Source organism: Paramormyrops kingsleyae, chromosome 20, assembly GCF_048594095.1.
Source record: "Paramormyrops kingsleyae isolate MSU_618 chromosome 20, PKINGS_0.4, whole genome shotgun sequence".
In the NCBI taxonomy this organism is placed as follows: domain Eukaryota; kingdom Metazoa; phylum Chordata; class Actinopteri; order Osteoglossiformes; family Mormyridae; genus Paramormyrops; species Paramormyrops kingsleyae.
Genome location: NC_132816.1, coordinates 1,368,063 through 1,387,099, shown reverse-complemented (window position 1 = coordinate 1,387,099; position 19,037 = coordinate 1,368,063). Strand labels below are relative to the sequence as shown.

Below are 19,037 nucleotides of genomic sequence, written 5' to 3'. Positions count from 1 at the left end.
GACTATATTCTTATCCATCGACACAGTTTTATGTTTTCTGAACCTGTAATATCTCCTCACATGTTTAATATTCGCTCCTGTGTTCCTGAGGCATTGTGTAACTGCCTGTGTTGTTCTGGTACTTGAACACGGCTCTAGGCAAATGCAGAGTGCAGAAGAGGTGGTGCTGAGCGTAGCCTTTGGCTCAGGCATCACCCGCAAATTATTACACCTTCGCTTTGTGTTTTACAAGCCGCTGGCCCTGGATCGATCCTTAATGTATCAGACAGCGAGCCTAAATCAGACTTCTTACTGGGTGAGGGGAGCATATTGAAGCAGCCCGACCCCCGAGTAAATGATAGCGAGCCCAGGGAGGGGACAACCACCAAGGATCCATGACGGGTGACCAAGAAGAGCAAACACAATGATCAGAGAGCACCTGTCTCAGAGAGCTCAGAGCTCTTTAGACAGCTAACAGCTTGTTTGACACCTGAAAGGCAAACGGCCAGCAGCTGCTGATCTCTGCGATTTGCCTTTTCCATCCGGATTTCTGCCAGATAACCCCAAACCTTAATAATTTCCCAGCAATTAAACCAAAGTAAGACTTGCCCAAAATGCCATTAATGCTGTCTCAATGCTGAACAGAGTCAAAAATCAAGATGCATCAATATGTGGCCATGAGCAATCTATACCAGGTTTTTGTAGTGTTAAAGATGACAGTAAAGATAAAAAATGAGGGGAACTCAGACTGCTGGCTCACTACCCAATATGCAAGTCAATAACCCTTAATTAGAGTCTCTGAAGCAGCTCCGGTCTTTCTCACTGTCCTTGGTTCTACTTTGTTTACGGTGCAGAGCGACCATACATTACAGAGTGAATGACAGAAAGCCATAACGCTCCAGGCAGACTTCCTGTCTTCTGTGTTTTTGTTCATTTTCTCATTCGTCTGTTCTTTATTTTCTGTGTTTCTTCATCTTCTGTGTTTGTCTCTCTCTTTCTTTGTCAGCCATACTGCTGAATGAGCATGGTAAGCCTCCTTGTCCTTTTTTCTGAGTTTCTGAGTTGCATTAATGGTACAAAGTCCTTTCTGCCATCTCTCATGTATGCTTCAGATTTTGCTGGTTCGATTACAGTTGCTTTGACTTTTGATCCAAGTCGAGTGAACAATGACACAGAATTATACAAATACTGCAGACATATGGATATGTTTGCATATATATATATCTATCTATATATATATATATATATATATATATCTATATATATATATATATATATATATATATATATATATATATATATATATAGAATTGATGTGTTCCCTTTCTTGTTGGTTGAAATGGACAGTAATGCATCTTCATATCTGGCATGTCATATAATATACATATATGTTTTCTGAATATTTAATAAAATGTCAAATTAATTACCAAAATGAAATGCCATAGAAATATACAGCTTAATGCTTCATCGAGTATATTATTTCTGGCATAACAGTTAACTTTAAACGTATTATAAAGCCTATTGTGAGTATATTTCTGTAATTACCAGGATATCCCAGAGAATAGTTTTATAAGACATTTTTATTTGTTTATGATTGTAGGTGGATTCGTAAAGACAGGTATGGAATCCCCTTCCTGAAAAAGATCACCTTGAATTTAATGTAAAATGCATTTTTGTATATTCCAAGTTTTTATTAACCTATGATTATTTCAATAGGACAACGTCTCTATGGTAAGACACATCAAATACATCAAAAACAACATCTTTGTTGTTAGCATAAACTGACTTTTGTAATGCAAAAACAAACTAACCGCACAGTATATAGCTAATAGTTGTTGCACCCTACCACTAATCAGGATAAGTTGTTTTGGCCCCCTTACTTGGATAACCTAGGCTACAGAACATTACCGGACAGATATTTTGTTTTGAACAATGTGTGAAATTATGCAAGATAGTAGATAGATTAGCAATAAATGCCAAAGACTCATTATTACAAGGCACACTAGTGCCCCAAATATTTCTCGGAGATGTTTTACTGATGTTGCTGTTTCCTTACTGAATGACCTGCACCACAGAGAAGATCATCTCCATCTCGACTAACACAAAGGAACTGCTTTCCTGTGGAGTCATCAGGTCTTTTCTGAAGGAGGCCAAAATTGCTTTCACATTATTAACACTCTCCTACCATTTGTGTTTGTTTCAGTAATTAATTTCTTTTGGAAATGTTTCCCTGCCAAGGCCAAAGCTAATTTAAAACTAGTGTTGCGCACAATTTGTATAAAGTGATTTCTATCTCATTTGGAACATCATCTCAGCATTTCCAAAGCACCATGTAAGGTCCGGACTTCAGCCAGCTTGCAAGATACAATCACAGTCACATAAAACCTCAGCAGTGCCAAATAGCATTACATGAATCAGGAGTACCACTGTTAGTTATGCTTCTCATTAAATATTTCTCCTTCCACCTTTCATATCCATGGCTCCCAAAATGGATGTTTTGCCTGCCCCCTTAATTAAGTAATAAGTTACCTAGATAAAGTACCCATCCCAAGGGAAGCCACATTAAAGCACAACACCTCATAGCAAATCCTTGTTTGGACCTCCTGTCCAAGAGCCATGCATGCCAGATTTAATCTTTAAAGAAGCATGAGATTTTTTTTTTAATCAAGACTTACATCTGGATTTAAATTACCGTTCCACTGAACTCTCTGTTGCTGGTTGTTGTTCACGAGTTGCTAACTAACAGCTCTGATCAGATAGAGGAGGTGTTTCTTACCTCGCGTCTGCTTTCTGTGAGCTTTTTGAAGGGTGCTGTTATTACTGAGTGCATCTTTGAACTGTTTTCAAAGTCGACTTTGGCTGTGCACCACCCCTAACATCCAAAAATAAATGACCGTCCTTCTCCCTTCCACCTTAACCCAATTGCAAACCATGCCATGAGTTTCTCCTAATGGTTATCGCTCTGTTAGGCCGGGACGTCTACAGGAAAGTGCAGGGTAGAGACAATCCCATCCCGTCCACGGTAGTCCACATCACAGGTATCGCTTTCTCTTCTTGTCACACGGACTGTCTGCATGGTCATTAACATGCCGCCGTGAGTCGACTTGCGTGGAATGGAGTGTTCTGGAAATGGCGGTGGGTGTGTTGTTTATTCACGGTCTTATGTGTTGGATCCACTTCCTATTCACTGCTAATCGCAAGGTGACGGCATGCGTGTCATTGGATCACTTTCCACACATCGATATTATCTGGTGTCCACCTGCACGGCCCCTGGTCTGGCCCCGCCCCAAGGAGGGGTTTGTCTCCTCCTTCTGTCCTTCCCCAAATCACCTGTACTGCTGTGCATCCCTTCCACACTGTGCCCCCCCCCCCCCCCCCACACACACACATCCCAGTGTATCACTTAAGCTGGAATGCTTAGGTCTCTTTGAGCTCTTTGAAAGAAGTCCTGTTTCGCAGAAGGACAACCATATTCCATGACATCACCGATAAAGCAGGTAGAGGGCAGTTCAGCGTCGGCGGTGGGCATGCTTACATGTGTTAAGGGGCGGAGCTCTATGGCATGTCATCCCCAAAGTAAATGTTTGCTAACTGCTGTTAGCCTGAACCTCTGTCACATAAATACATTTGAAGGTGTTTTTATTATTTAAATTATAAATTATTTTATTATTTATGTTATTGTTAAAAACACCGACCTTTGATTTATAGCATTCCTCTTCAGCAATATAAATACAGAAGAAAATATTAAAACAGCTTCATTAGTTAAAGGCAGCACAGAATTTAGATTTTATGTAAAATTATTCCTTGTATTAACCATGGAATCAATCAAAACCCATATATTTTACCAACAGAAAAGCAAACAGAAACCTCACAAAAATGTGAGGAAACACTTTCAAAAACTCCTTCTATACCGGCACAAACTTGAACTGGGGCCCCTATGTGAAGCTGCCTGCTGAATGAATGGCAAGACCAGTGTAAGAAGGCACTTGGAAATCAACAGGGTGAAGGCCCAGCCAAGGTGCCACTCTTTCTGAAGGCCTCCCCTTCAAAAGCAAATGATCCACCAGCCCTGGAATGGTGTGGAAATATTTATGCTGTACCGTATCCCCAAGTACATCTTCAGATAATTAAATGAATTATCTGATTAGCTGGAGAAATCCTGCTAACAAAGGCTCACGAAGGCTTTAAAGTATTCACTCACACTAGCGAGCTGAGAAACCGTACACAGAACTAATAGATTTTCCCTTTTGGTTCATATAGAAACCAGAAAGAATTACTCAGCTGCTGTAAATTGGAAATTTCCCACAATGCTCTGTATGGAGAAGGCCAAAGTTATTTAGTGAATTTCAAAGAATTTGCAGCTTAAAAACAATAACAATAAGCCAGGTCAAAGATGTAAGACTTTATATTATTCCTTCCCAAATGCTTGGAGATAAGGTTTGTATCCCAGTTATTATTATTACTGTCTAGTTGCATAAAGTGTGGAGCTTGACAGATGGATTTCAAGGTGTCCAAAGTTGTGCTTCCAATGAGGCACTTTCCTCTTAGAATATCTGTCTTTGAAAGAGCCTTGGAGTTCATACATACGTATGGGGCTCGTGTGGCTTTTAAACCTCACAGTTGCCGGTGGAATATCACGTCCTCCACAGATGTTATGGGAAGATAAAGACTGAATTCCACACAGGCCTCCTGGTTCTTTTGCTGTATCTACTGGAAATTGCAGTGAAAGCTCAGGGTCTGATAAACTGGCCTGCTCTGCTCTGTTCTGGATCACGCCACCCGCTGGTCTCTGGCTGCATTGTGAATGTGTGCAGGAAGGTCATATCAGCATGGAAACAGCTCGGACGCCTCTCAGGAGAGCCTGTTTTACAGGGGAAGGGGAGAGTGAGGAGAGTCCTACCGGAAAGGAGGAGGAGGAGCGACGGGTGGCCGAGATGGGCCGACCCGTGCTAGGGGAGCACCCCAAGCTGGAGGTCATCATCGAGGAGTCCTATGAGTTTAAGGTATCGTTTCCGTCTCACCTTTCCACATTTCTTTCCAGAAACTTATTCTCTCATGGAAACCCCTTGAGCTGTTAAATTAAAAGGGCAGCAGGTGCACCTGAAAGCCCAGAGTGCAGCAGTGTGGTGACAGGCCTGATCTCCTCCAGCTGTCTTTACCAGGAGCTTGGCTGGTGTGGCAGAGGATTGGCACTGCCTGGGTTTTGCTGAAGCGTCAGTTTGCGTTTACAGCGTCCTGCTCACAGCTGTCGGCCTCGGCTGAAAAGCCAGCACTCGGAATCCAAATCCCCCGTAATGAACCGTGGCAAATTACCTACCACCGAAAAGTGACTATGAGGTTCTGCTCAGTCCATATGGCACCTTGATGACCGTAATCCATAGATCCCAATAACTGTATGAAGGCAGTAACTGCCACAAGGCAACTAATAGATCTCCAATGAAGACTTCAAGCACTTTGGAATTGGTTTTGATGGATATCTGTTATTCTCCAGCCTAATATTGGTGTTTCGTGATGCCATCAGGAAGCAGACACAAAGAAATAATTAAGACATTGAGATTTTGTCAATAATAATTTGTGTCCTCCTCCCTTCCGTCCGGGCTGTTTCGATTGGGTGTTATATGGCCATTTTCTGAATTGACTATGTGTTTAAGGAGATCGATCTTGAATGTTTCCAGTGTTGGCACTCTTTTCAGGGACTGACCTTCCAGCTCAGTGGAGTGGATGATTTACTGAAGTGCACAATATCAGCCGTCTGTGATGTTTTCTGGCATTTGTACCAATGCTTCTGTCAATGACTGAAGTAGTTTTTTGGTATAATTTACATGAGAAAGTCTTCTTTGTTCCAACTCCAACTCTCTCCGAAGAACACGGTGGACAAGCTGATCAAGAAGACGAACCTGGCCCTGTTGGTGGGAACAAACAGCTGGAGGGATCAATTCGTTGAAGCCATCACCGTCAGTGCTGGTAAGAAGACACACTTTGGCCCTGAGGCAGTATTTTGGAGCTGGGAGGGAGCAAAAATGTGGACCAGAGGACCAGTTTGAGAAAAATTGCCCAAAAAAAGGTTGAATAGTTAAGGGTTTAGGGGTGAGGGACCTTAAATGGTGTAAGTATAATCAAGCTCATCAGCCATAATTTAATGGCAAAGACTTATTTTACAGACACTGTTATTTTCATCGCTGTAAATTTTCATCACAGGACACAGAATGCTAATATTAGTGGTGTTTTAGAAGATAATTCATCTACTTTGTTTTCATCTACAATCTCAGTATATCTCACACTGATTTTGTAACATTAAAGTGCACATTGATGTCAGCTGAGAGAATAAAGTGTTGTCCTGAGTCAAGGCGTGTGTGTCTGCGCGTGCGTGGTTGACTGAAACACAAATGAAAGCATGACCCTGCAAGCTTTTATATTGCATATGAAATGGCCTGTTTTGTTTGGAGCAATTACATCAGTATGCCTGTAATCTGTAAGGATACTGTAATTCAGGACTGCTCTTGGTCTTGGAAAGAATGTGAGACAATATCTCTGCTTCTTCAGTTTTCCTTTTCTGACACTGCGGTCAAGTTTCTGCATTCTTACTGTTATATGTAGTAAGGCTGCACGTTGTGTTTTCTTACAGAACTAATGAGATTGGTCCTCATAGGAGTTTAGTTATGTACTGGTGGAGTTTCTGTATTCCTACTGAAAGTAACTATAATCGAGGAAGTAGGATTTAAAAGAAGGGGAAGAGAAGATGGCGGTGCTGAAGATGCAGGTCTGTGGCCGTGTGGTGAGCTACGAGAAGATGGCAGTGCTGGAGGTGCTGGTCTGTGGCTGTGTTGTTGGGGTACGATAACATGGCAGTGCTGGAGGCACAGGTCTGCAGCTGTGTGGTTGGGGTACGATAAGATGGCAGTGCTGGAGGCACAGGTCTGCGGCTGTGTTGTTGGGGTACGATAAGATGGCAGTGCTGGAGGCACAGGTCTATGGCTGTGTGGTTGGGGTACGATAAGATGGCAGTGCTGGAGGCACAGGTCTGCGGCTGTGTTGGGGTACGATAAGATGGCAGTGCTGGAGGCACAGGTCTATGGCTGTGTGGTTAGGGTACGATAAGATGGCAGTGCTGGAGGCACAGGTCTGCGGCTGTGTTGTTGGGGTACGATAAGATGGCAGTGCTGGAGGCACAGGTCTATGGCTGTGTTATTGGGGTACGATAAGATGGCAGTGCTGGAGGCACAGGTCTGCGGCTGTGTTGTTGGGGAACGATAAGATGGCAGTGCTGGAGGCACAGGTCTGCGGCTGTGTTGCTGGGGTACGATAAGATGGCAGTGCTGGAGGCACAGGTCTGTGGCTGTGTGGTTGGGGTACGAGAGGATGGCAGTGCTGAAGGCACAGGTCTGTGGCTGTGTTGTTGGGGTACGATAAGATGGCAGTGCTGGAGGCACAGGTCTGTGGCTGTGTGGTTGGGGTATGAGAGGATGGCAGTGCTGAAGGCACAGGTCTGTGGCTGTGTGGTTGGGGTACGAGAGGATGGCAGTGCTGGAGGCACAGGTCTGTGGCTGTGTGGTTGGGGTATGAGAGGATGGCAGTGTTGAAGGCACAGGTCTGTGGCTGTGTGGTTGGGGTACGAGAGGATGGCAGTGCTGGAGGCACAGGTCTGCGGCTGTGTTGTTGGGGTACGATAAGATGGCGGTGCTGAAGGGGGCCTCATTTGTGTCCTTGGTTATATACATTAACAGTGCTGTGCTTGATGTTTCATAAGTTGCTGAAGGATCTCACCTTTTCAGCCATCCGTCTTAGTCAATCATACAGGCACATCCTGCTGCACATAACATTAAAGGGGAGATTTTAAAAGGGCATTCTCTCAAGCTGCAATTAGGTGATTCAAAGTGTTAAAGAGATTAGTGTGTCACTCATACAACTTTCCTGTGATATAAAAAATAATAATAATTACTGCCATAGGACCCAGAGTCTGAAGTAGGATTCTGTACTTGGAAAAGCTCTATTAAGGGCTTAAAATACAGAAAAGTCTGGTTATTACAGGTGAGGTTGGCACAGTGATGCGGAGGATGATGATTACAGGCAAGAGGAAATGGACACACTTTTAGAGACTGCTGAAAAACAAGAGAGCCAAGCTTATTAATGAAGCTGAGCTGCTGGGAGCCTGTGTAGGTCTGCAGGGTGAAGCCGGCACCCTGCTGTGGGGAGGCGCTTTTTATCGCTTATGAACGCGGCAGAGACACATTCTTTCATTGCCCGTGCCAGACTCACCTACATACAGCAGGCTAGAAATGCTGAGCAGTTTTTCCTTTGCATATTCAATTGAGAAAGAGACAATGTTGCATAATAATTAAAATTTACCATTTCCTCCAACCTTTTGGGTGTCTTTTACCTTTTTTTCAGCTCTGAATTTAAGAAGTGAACTAAGCAGAGTCACCGGCCCGCAGGCGTCATAAAGATAAAACAGGGGGCCTGATTAGGGGAGAATGATGAGAGGAGCCTGCAGTCACAGTCACAGCCGTACTTAATCGATTGTGTGACTGAGAGCAGCTGACACAAGCTCACACAACCCAGTGATCTGAATGAGGAACACAGTTTATGCCGAACCAACAAAAACACAATGTCCTTTACTATGCAAACTGCAGAACATATTTAAAATCTGCACATGTTAGCGTGCCACTAGCCCTCTTTTCCACCCCTGTCCCAGGCAGAGGTGGACATTTCAGGTCCAGAAAGTAAAAATCCAAGCCAGGATTTCATTTCAACCAACCAGTTGAGCATAAAGAGTCACAGTCACAGAGTACTCAACTGGTTGGTTGACATGAAATCCTGGTTTGGATTTTTACTTTCTGGACCTGAAATGTCCACCTCTGGTCCCAGGCAGCACAGGGCACAATGTTGCACTTCACTGGATAGAATGCCGGTTCTTTATAGGGCACACACAAGTTATGGGCAATTTCAACACGCCCAGTTATCTTAAATAAGAACATAAGAACATAAGAACATAAGAACTATACAAACGAGAGGAGGCCATTCGGCCCATCGAGCTCGCTTGGGGAGAACTTAACTAATAGCTCAGAGTTGTTAAAATCTTATCTAGCTCTGATTTAAAGGAACCCAAGGATTCAGCTTGCACTACGTTATCAGGAAGACTATTCCATACTCTGACTACACGCTGTGTAAAGAAGTGCTTCCTTAAATCCAGTTTGAAATGTTCTCCCGCTAATTTCCACCTATGGCCACGAGTTCTTGTATTTGAACTAATGCTGAAGTAACTATTCGGTTGAACAGCATCCAAACCTGTTAGAATCTTATAGACCTGGATCATGTCCCCCCTCAGTCTCCTTTGCTTGAGGCTGAACAGATTTAGCTCAAATAACCTTTCCTCGTATGACATTCCTCTAAGACCAGGAATCATTCTTGTGGCCCTACGCTGCACCTTTTCTAAGGCCGCTATGTCCTTTTTAAGATATGGTGACCAAACCTGTACACAATATTCTAGGTGAGGTCTCACCAAGGAATTGTATAATCTTAGCATTACCTCCCTTGACTTAAACTCCACACACCTGGAGATGTACCCCAACATCCTATTGGCCTTTTTTATTGCTTCCCCACACTGGCGAGAATGAGACATGGAAGCATCAACATACACACCAAGGTCTTTCTCATAATCAGCTACCTTTATTTCAGTAGGTCCCATAAAATACCTGTACTTTATATTTCTGCTCCCTACATGGAGTACCTTACATTTGTCTATGTTAAATTTCATCTGCCAGGTGTCAGCCCAGTCACTAATTAAATTAAGATCCCGCTGTAGCTGCTGAGCCGCTAGTTCAGTATCTGCTACACCACCCACCTTGGTGTCATCTGCAAATTTCACCAGTTTACTGTATATATTGGTGTCTATATCATTTATGTAAATTAGGAACAAAAGTGGTCCTAAAATTGAACCCTGCGGTACCCCACTATGAACGCAGGCCCACTGTGACATCGAGCCTCTTATAACTACTCGCTGCTTCCTATCCGTTAACCAGTTATCAATCCAAGTCGCTACAGTTCCTAAAATACCTGTCGCTTTGAGTTTAAGTGAGAGCCTCTTGTGGGGAACAACATCAAAAGCCTTTTGGAAATCTAAATAGATGACATCATAGGCCTTCTTATCATCAACTTCCTGAGTAGCTTCCTCAAAAAACTCCAACAGATTTGTTAAACAGGATCTACCTCTCCTAAATCCATGCTGGCTATCCCTCAAAATGTTATTTGAGTCCAGGTAATCTACCATTTTCTCTTTGATTATAGCCTCCATAACTTTACCAGTTATACAAGTTAGACTGATTGGCCTATAGTTTGACAAATTACTTCTATCCCCTTTTTTGAAAATGGGCGTTATGTTGGCATGCTTCCAATCAGAAGGTACCACACCTTCAGATAAGGATTTTTGAAACAGTAATGTTAAGGGTCGGCAAATAATATCCCTCATCTCTTTTAACACTATAGGTAAGATGCCATCAGGGCCCTGTGATTTATTTATTTTGAGCTTAGCTAGGCTTTGCAAAACATCAGCTTCAGTTATATATATATTAGTTATAGACGATGTTGAATTAGTAATAAGAACTGGTAAGTTACTAGTGTCCTCGACAGTGAATACCCGTGCAAAACTATCATTGAACTCATTTACTATGTCAATGTCGTTTTCAATTATAAGACCCTTACTATCCTGCAGATTAGTAATTTCAGCTTTTAGAGCTCTTTTAGAGTTAAAATACTGGAAGAAACTTTTAACGTCATCCTTAGCCTCCAATGCGATCTTCCTTTCGACATTCCTTTTAGCTCGTCTAATGTCATTTTTTAATTCAGCCTGTAGATTTAGATACTCTTGCTTTATTATGTCATCATCAGTTATTTTCCATCTCTGGAACAAAGCCCTTTTCCTCCTTACTTTATACTTTATGTCCCTATTAAACCACCTAGGTTGCAATTTCCTAGATTTATTCTTGCTAGAAACAGGTATGAAGTCCTCTTGTACTTGCAATAATGTGCTTTTAAAAAATTCCCATGCCTCTTCAACAGTTTTGTTATTTAACTCCATCCAGTTCACGGTTTCTAGTTTTAATCTCATACAATTGAAGTTAGCCTTCCTAACATTATATATTTTTGATTTGGACTTTGCTCTTCGGGCACTAAACTTAACCTCAAATTTAACCATGTTATGATCGCTACTGTCAAGTGGTTCTAAAACATCTAATTTACCAATCCTGTCCTGGTTATTAGACAAAACAAGATCAAGAATGGCATCTCCCCTGGTAGGGGTGTTAACAAACTGAGTAAAAAAACAATCCTGTACTAATTCCACCATCTCAAGTTCATTTTCAGAAGAGCCAGCAACAATGTCCCACTGTATCCCCGGTAGATTAAAATCACCCATAACTACCACATCATTTTTATTGCTCATAATCCTAATATCACTGTATAACAATCTGCTTTCCTCAGCAGCTACATTGGGTGCTCTGTAACAAACACCGACAATTAGGCTATTTGAGTTTGTAGCATCTAATTTTACCCATATAGCTTCCGTACTTTTACTTATATCAGTAAGCTCCCTTGCCTGCAAGATTTCCTTTACATATACTGCAACACCACCTCCCTTCTTACCTATACGGTCTTTACGGAACAATGTGTAACCATCCATATTATATTCTTGTCCATCCTTATCACTCAACCACGTTTCAGTTATTGCTATAATATCATAAGAGTCCAATGAGATAAGAGCCTCTAAATCATGAATTTTATTCCTAATACTCCTGGCGTTTAAATACAGACAACAAAGGGTAGGCTTATTACAGTGCCTACTTATAATATGATTTTTTTTGGGCTTTCCGTTTCCCCCCAGTTACATACTTAACTAACCTCCCTGCCCCCCCAGTCCCTAGTTTAAACATTCCTCAACTACTCTACAAATACGCCTTCCCAGTACACTGGTTCCCCTCCGGTTCAGATGCAACCCATCCGGCTTGAACAGGTCCCACCTGTTCCAGAAGGTCCTCCAGTGCCCCATAAACCTAAACCCCTCTTTCCTACACCATCCTTTTAGCCACGCATTTAATCTCCTTATCTCAGCTAACTTAGCCTCACTTGCGCGTGGCACGGGGAGTATTTCGGAAAATACCACCATGGACGTTCTGCTTCTAAGCTTATTGGCGACTTCTATAAATTTATCCTGCAGAACAGCCCTTCTACCCTTGCCTATGTCGTTGGTGCCAACATGCACCACGACAACTGGATCCACCCCAGCTGGGGCCAAAAGCTTGTCCACACGATCTGGAAGGTCTCCTACCTGGGCACCAGGCAGGCAAGACACCGTACGGGACCCTCTATCACGCGTGCACACATAACTGTCTACTCCCCTAATAATTGAATCCCCCACTACCACAACCTCCCTCTTTCTGGGGGGAGGGGGCTCCTCAGTGCCCAAGGGCCCACCTGCTTCCCCAGTCCCTTCCGGCTCTAAAGCTGGAAGCACCTGAAACCTGTTAGACACAGACACCTCAGGTGATGCCGCCTCTGTAACGTGTGTACGCCTTTTCCTGCGTCTACGACCTACGGTCACCCAGCTCTCTCGACCTCTCTGCTCTTCATTCTCCCTCCCCCCCGTTAGTGGCGTACACACCGTCTCCCTAAACGGCGTATCAACTAGCTCATCTAACTCACTGTTGCATTGGATGCGAGCCAGTTGCTCCTCAAGGTCGCGAACCTTGACCATGAGTGAGTCCACTAGCTTACATCGCTCGCAGATGAAGTCCGACTGGACACTAACGTCCAGAAGGGCAAACATCTTGCAAACGCAACACTGAGCTGGCCCCATAATTAACTAACTCACTATGACCCCGTACTCCCAGCCCAGTAAATTTATATAGTGTATTTAACTATAAAGATTAATTTGCGTAACAATAAATGCAGTAACGTGCGGAGTACACTAAAATAAGTTATTACTTGTGTTAAAACGGAACTTAATTATTATTTTATTAAAAATTTTAAACCTGATAAACTTACTACTACTTACCAGAAGAACTTCTGCCTGAACCAAGTATGAACTAAAAACAAGGCGAAATCGAAGTTGCTCTTGGGAGGTCGAAAAACCACAAAAACCCCCTCACAGCAGGCTACTGCCGGAGCGGGAAAAAAGTGGAAAATGTCCTCCCGGCCCCGACTGGCGACCGAGCAAAGCTCAGGAGCAACTGTCCTTTTCCGACGCTTGGTAGCGATACCGACGTTAGATGTTGTTAGTTATAATCGCCCCGCGGGTGTTCGTTACGGAGTTTAAACGCGGACAGAAAAACGCCGCGCACGCGACACCCGCAGCTCTCCGTCGGTAATAATCGCGCTGTTGATTAACAGACAGGACAGACAAGCACTCACGCTGACCGAAATAAGAACAATAAATAGAAATAAACAGCCACCCACGTAAACAGGTAAAGCACACAAACACTCAAAACACTCCAAAAAAACAATCCCAAACAATCGCTGCAGCTCAACACCACTCTCTCGCAGCAATCCCAGCAATCCCAGCAATCCTCGCAGCAATCTTTGAACTGTCTTTGAACTGTGAAGCCCAGAGAAAACTGGCACAACACATGGGGAACATGCAAACTTCATAAGCACACATGGAACTCGAACCCAACCCCTGGAGATGTGAGGTGATGATGCTCCTCACTGAACCACTGTGCCACCCGCCACTGCTAGCAGACATAATCATTTGCAATCCAAGTTGTCCTCTGGCATCCTGTGGTCCTCCTGTTTTCAGTTTTCAGATCCTCTCAGTCGTGTGTGGAGTTTAAGTCAAGGGAGGTGATGTTACACTTATATAATTCCTTGGTAAGACCCCACCTAGAATACTGTGTGCAGGTTTGGTCACCATACCTCAAGAAAGACATTGCTGCCTTAGAAAAGGTGCAACGAAGAGCTACGAGAACGATTCCTGGTCTTAGAGGAATGTCTTATGAGGAGAGGTTAGCGGAACTGAATCTGTTTAGCAAAGGAGACTAAGGGGGGATATGATTCAGGTCTATAAGATTCTAACGGGTCTGGATCCTGTTCAGCCAAATGACTATTTCAATATTAGTCTAAATACTAGAACTCGTGGCCGTAAGTGGAAATTAGCGGGAGAACATTTTAAAACAAATTTGAGGAAGCACTTCTTTACACAGCGTGTAGTTAGAGTATGGAATAGTCTTCCTGCTAGTGTAGTGGAAGCTAAAACCATGGGTTCCTTTAAAGCAGAGCTAGATAAGATTTTAACAACTCTGAGCTATTAGTTAAGTTCTCCTCAAACAAGCTTGATGGGCCGAATGGCCTCCTCTCATTTGTAAATTTCTTATGTTCTTATGTTTATCCTTCTGTCTTTCATCTTCCTCCATTTATCCTCCTTTCTGGTTCTAAAGCTGCAATCTAATGAGGAAATGCCAGAGACCAGCAACGCGCCGCAAACCCACCAAAAGAAGTTATTGACGTCTGTCATGCAGCGCCAGTTGTGTAGACCGCTTTGACCAGTAAAATGCCACCCCAGACAACGAAAAGGCTGACATCAATCTAATAAAGCACTTGCAGCTTGCTGCTGTCATTCCTCAGGAGGCTGACAGGGGGCAGCATGTGGCTCAGTAGGTTAGGAGGCTGTGTCCATGAGCAGAAGGTCACTGGTGTGAATCCCATGGTCAGAAAAGCTGTCTTCTCAAAAAATGTGTGTCATTTTGTATAAAAGCATCTGCCAAATAAATAAAATGTAAGTTGGGGGGGGATGCATCCTGCAAAGTAGAGTGCTATTCCACTACAATGTGTAATATGGCAAAGCTACATGGAGCTCTGAGTTTGCTATGATTTAATACTTCTCCATTTTTATCCCATCCTGTACCTCTTTACTTGGCAGCAGTTCTGATCTTTTCATCAGTTGTGTACCCTGGTTTATGTGATATACAGTATTGTCCTTAACTAGTGCCATTTTTATCAAATATTCATGGAAATTTAAGGAAGCACGCACAGGATCGGCTATAATTAAAATGGGTAGAGCGATTGCTGATGTCTGATAATAGATGTTTACGCTTGATGAGAAACAATGTCATTAGCAGCCAGTCAATCTGCAGGTTGATCTTTCAGTGTACGGTAAAAACAATCCCAGAATCCCCCAGTGCTGCACCTGGAATAACAAATAATAAAGCTAATATAATGAAATGCAGGGATTACTGGGGAGCCGGTGCGAGGCAGCCGCTGTCGTGCTGATTGGAACACGGTCTGCTTGGCGGCCTGCTTGACACGGGGTGGTAGGCCTCATTAGCGCTCTGGGAATTGCTGAATGCGTTATTCACGCCCGACACCCACTCCTCATTATCCATGAAAAGGTCGCGTCTGTAATGCGGCCCCGCAGCCGGAACTCAGGGTGTCTTCCGGAAAGTTTGGCCTCCGCACGGCAGCTGGCGCTGTCAGAAGTTGCCGCCGCAGCACTTTCTCCCGGCGGCCTTCCTGCTTTCGGCCCAACCGTCACGCTGACGCAAACCAGATTGAGACTTGAGACTTCCTCCCTGCTGTCCACACCAGCCTGAGAGCTCAACCCCAAACTGGGGGCCTCTGGCACTCGCTCGCCTTCATAAGGGACAGACCATGGCCTCCAAGAATCATTCCTGCCTGAAAATGGATTTATCTGTTAGCTATTTTCAAGCGCTGAGCATTACAGCAGTGCCGATTAGCCGAAACATCGCTCTCTGTCATGTGATAAGAGCCACTTTTCTCTGATTTAGATTTTCAACGGTCAGCCAACAGATGTGAAGGCCAAGGAGGTGGGCAGATCCAACACTTCCTGTTATAACCGCCGACACGGAGAGCTGGGAGAGTGGAGTAATGACCACTGCTCCCTCTCATGGGTGGGAGTCGATTCCTCAGTACAGTAGCAGAGTTGCCAAGGTTGAGCCGGGCGAATGAAGGAGTTTTGCGATCACAATAAATCAGATTTGTTTCGTGTTCAGAGTGATGCACCGGTTTAGCTCAGTGGAGATGGCCAGCAGGATACTGAATCACTTTTTATCTTGGTCTTTTCCGAACCTCTTGATGTTCCGTAAGAATCCAGCCAGACGTAAATGACGTGGGGAAATTTCCCTGCCACTCATGGAGCTTAATAATAATAAATAATAATAATAATAATAATTTCTAAGGTTGAATTGGTTAAAATTCTTAATATGCATGTTTTCTAGAGCAGGGGTTCCCAGAAATGCTAGAATTTGTCCATTTCTAAAAATAAACTACATTTTTTCAAGCCAGGCCTCTCATATGACCCCTAACGTTCGCATTTTCTGATCACATGCCGCCCTATAATTGACCCCTTGGCTGGCCATGTTTTACGTCCAGCACGCCTCACCCCTACCACCCCTAGAGCCAACAATAGTTAGCAGTTAACAAACAAGTTATTTATAACAATCGTGTGTAATTATCTGGTCCGTATGATGTTTGCAGTATTGTGGGGAACAGTGACAGACCCATATCAAAATGTATCATAAACCAAATGGCAATTAGATTTTCCCTCAGAAAAATTGTGAGTCCATTGAATTCTCAGTTCAAAATACCACACAGTAGTAAATACTTCCAGCAGGACAGTCTGCTAAGTTGTACGCTCTGCATTTGTGATGGCCCAAGGCCAAAGAGCTTATTACAGCCCCACCACAAATGAGTTTATGTCCTGATTTGTTTCTGTAATGACCTGCTGATTTAATCTAGGTGCACAGGGGTTTGTCCAGCGAGCAGAGCAGGCCATCTGCCTTTCTCTGTAGTGAGTGCTGATCTCACTGTGAATGTCATGCTCCTCACATGGTCTGCTGTATGCCTCAGTATTTACATCATATACAGTATACAAACAGGTTACTGGATGGAGCATGTAAGTCAGTGTGAAAGAGATGACCCCAGGTTAATCACGGTGAATATGCCACCTGCCCTCTCTCAGAAAGGAAACTGCGTCTCCTTGGGGTTGGGGTGGCCGAGCATCTAAGGTGCTGCCTTCATGGCCTCTGGCTTCCCTGGAGGTGTAGCTTCAAGTCCCACTTTTGACAGGTCATGATCTTTGTGGCCAGTTTGAGACTTTGAGACTGAGCCTCTTTTCCTGCAATCGGAAGTTTGCTAGTTCAAATCCCGTTTTCAGCAAATTCCGAACGTCTCCTCTGGGCCCATCAGCAAGGCTCTTATGATCTGAAAAATGCTGCAGGGTAATCAGATAAATAGCCAACCCCAATCTTCGCTTTCTTCTATGTCTCAATGGAGAGTGAGATGGCATATGTGAAACAGAAAGCATTCCAATGTGCCTGTATAAATGGCCAAAAGGTTTCATAACCATGTGCACGGCAGCCAAGCATAAGAAAATGGTGTGATGTTAAAATGTCTATTTGATATTGAGTAGCTACTGTATCTGCACTTGGAGATAAATGCACTTGGGCTATCTCAGTAATCGCCCTGGGTTTTCCATACTCCTGTGATTGTCTTTCTAAGTATGTTGCTGAGAGACTCCAGCTCAGGCCACTGCAGAGACCCAGAGCAAACTAACTGTGATTTATATGGAATCACAGAAAGCCTATGAGTGCCGCTCATCCCCCAACCCCCCCCTCCCCCCCCCCCCCCATTGATGGGGGTGCAAATGAGCAGGGCTGATAGCATATAAATGGATGTGAAGTACATACGGTGTGGTGGAGCAAAGTCATAATACAGGAGCATAAAGGAAGATTTCAATGGCCAGTTTGGCAAGTCCTAAATGGACTTTCCGTAAATGGCATTATGATATAAGCGAGCCATTGGTAGACAGCTAAAGCACTAGGAACACAGCCATCGCAAAGCCACAGTTATGCTCTGCATTAACTGGAGGTAAAATGCAGACGCGTACTTTGACTGTGCACAAGCAGATAGCCACGCCCAGTGTTTCACTACACCACTGACACACAGCACAGAGTCCTCCTGAGGTCCCCGGAGCGTCTGTCCATTTGGTCCCCACAATGTGATGGGCCACACTCACAGACACCCTGAAGAACCAAAACAATAAGAGCACTTTAACGAGTTGGATGCGGGAGAAATGGACAAGCATAAGATCTGAGTGACTCTGACAAAGAACAAATTGTCTTGGTCAGTCCTGGGTATTAAACGGCAAGGCTTGCATGGTGCTCCAGGCCAGCGGCAGTGAACTGACAGAGTTCCGAGGAGGGACAAACCACAAACAGGCAACAGATTCTCAAGGTCCCATCTGGTACGGAGAGACAGCAGGGCTCCTGTGGCATGACTGGTGGAAAATGTTAATGCTGCGCAAGAAATGACTGTGTCACGACACACAGGGCATTGCACCCTGCTGCTTATGCTGCTGCGTAGCCATAGACTCATCAGAGTGCCCATGCTGACCCCCTCCACCAGCAAAAGAGCCTGCCTTGGGCACGTGATCATTGGCATTGGACCTTATACCAGTGGAAGAAGGTCACCTGGTCCAATGAGTCCTGTTTCCCATTTACATCATGTGGACAGACGGCTACATATGTGCTGGTTTCTCAGAGAAGAGATGGCACGAGGATGCACTATGCGAAGCTGGTGAAGGGAGTGACACTCTGAGTAATGTTCTGCTAGGAAACCATGCCTCCAGTCTTTCATGTGAGGGAACTTTGACACATTACACCAACTGCAACATCCTTGCACACCATGTACACCCCTTCATGGCAGCGGTACTCCCCGATGGCAGTGGCCTCTTTCAGCAGCATAATATGCCCTGCCACACTGCACGAGCTATTCCAGTTTGCTTTGCAGAACATGATGAAGAGTCACCCTGTTCACTATAGTCCCCAGATCCGAATCCTACTGAGCATCTCTCAGATCTGTTGGAACAGCCAGTGTGATTCACAGGGGCTCCACCTCACAACTTAGGGGACTTTAAGGATCTGCTGCACTTTGGTGCCAAATACCACAGGACACTTTAAAAGGTCTTCTTAAATCCATGCGGCACACAGAAGACCAGCAGCATATTAGGCAGGTGGTTATGTTCTGATGTTTTATGAGCCACATCATCACGAGAG

At 44.1% G+C, this 19,037-nt stretch overlaps 1 protein-coding gene across 4 annotated transcripts in view; it reads left to right on the top strand.

Moving 5' to 3' along the window:
- slc8a1a (solute carrier family 8 member 1a) overlaps positions 1 to 19,037 on the top strand; it is a 129,197-nt gene that overhangs the window by 95,077 nt on the left and 15,083 nt on the right. For 3 of the 4 annotated variants that reach the window (XM_023791614.2, XM_023791615.2, XM_023791617.2), the window contains exons 4-9: positions 986 to 1,006; positions 1,580 to 1,597; positions 1,696 to 1,710; positions 2,949 to 3,017; positions 4,852 to 4,982; positions 5,844 to 5,943. In XM_023791614.2, the coding sequence (XP_023647382.1) occupies positions 986 to 1,006; positions 1,580 to 1,597; positions 1,696 to 1,710; positions 2,949 to 3,017; positions 4,852 to 4,982; positions 5,844 to 5,943 (354 nt within the window). The remainder of the gene's footprint in view (positions 1 to 985; positions 1,007 to 1,579; positions 1,598 to 1,695; positions 1,711 to 2,948; positions 3,018 to 4,851; positions 4,983 to 5,843; positions 5,944 to 19,037) is intronic. The other variant, XM_023791618.2, reaches the window with a different exon arrangement.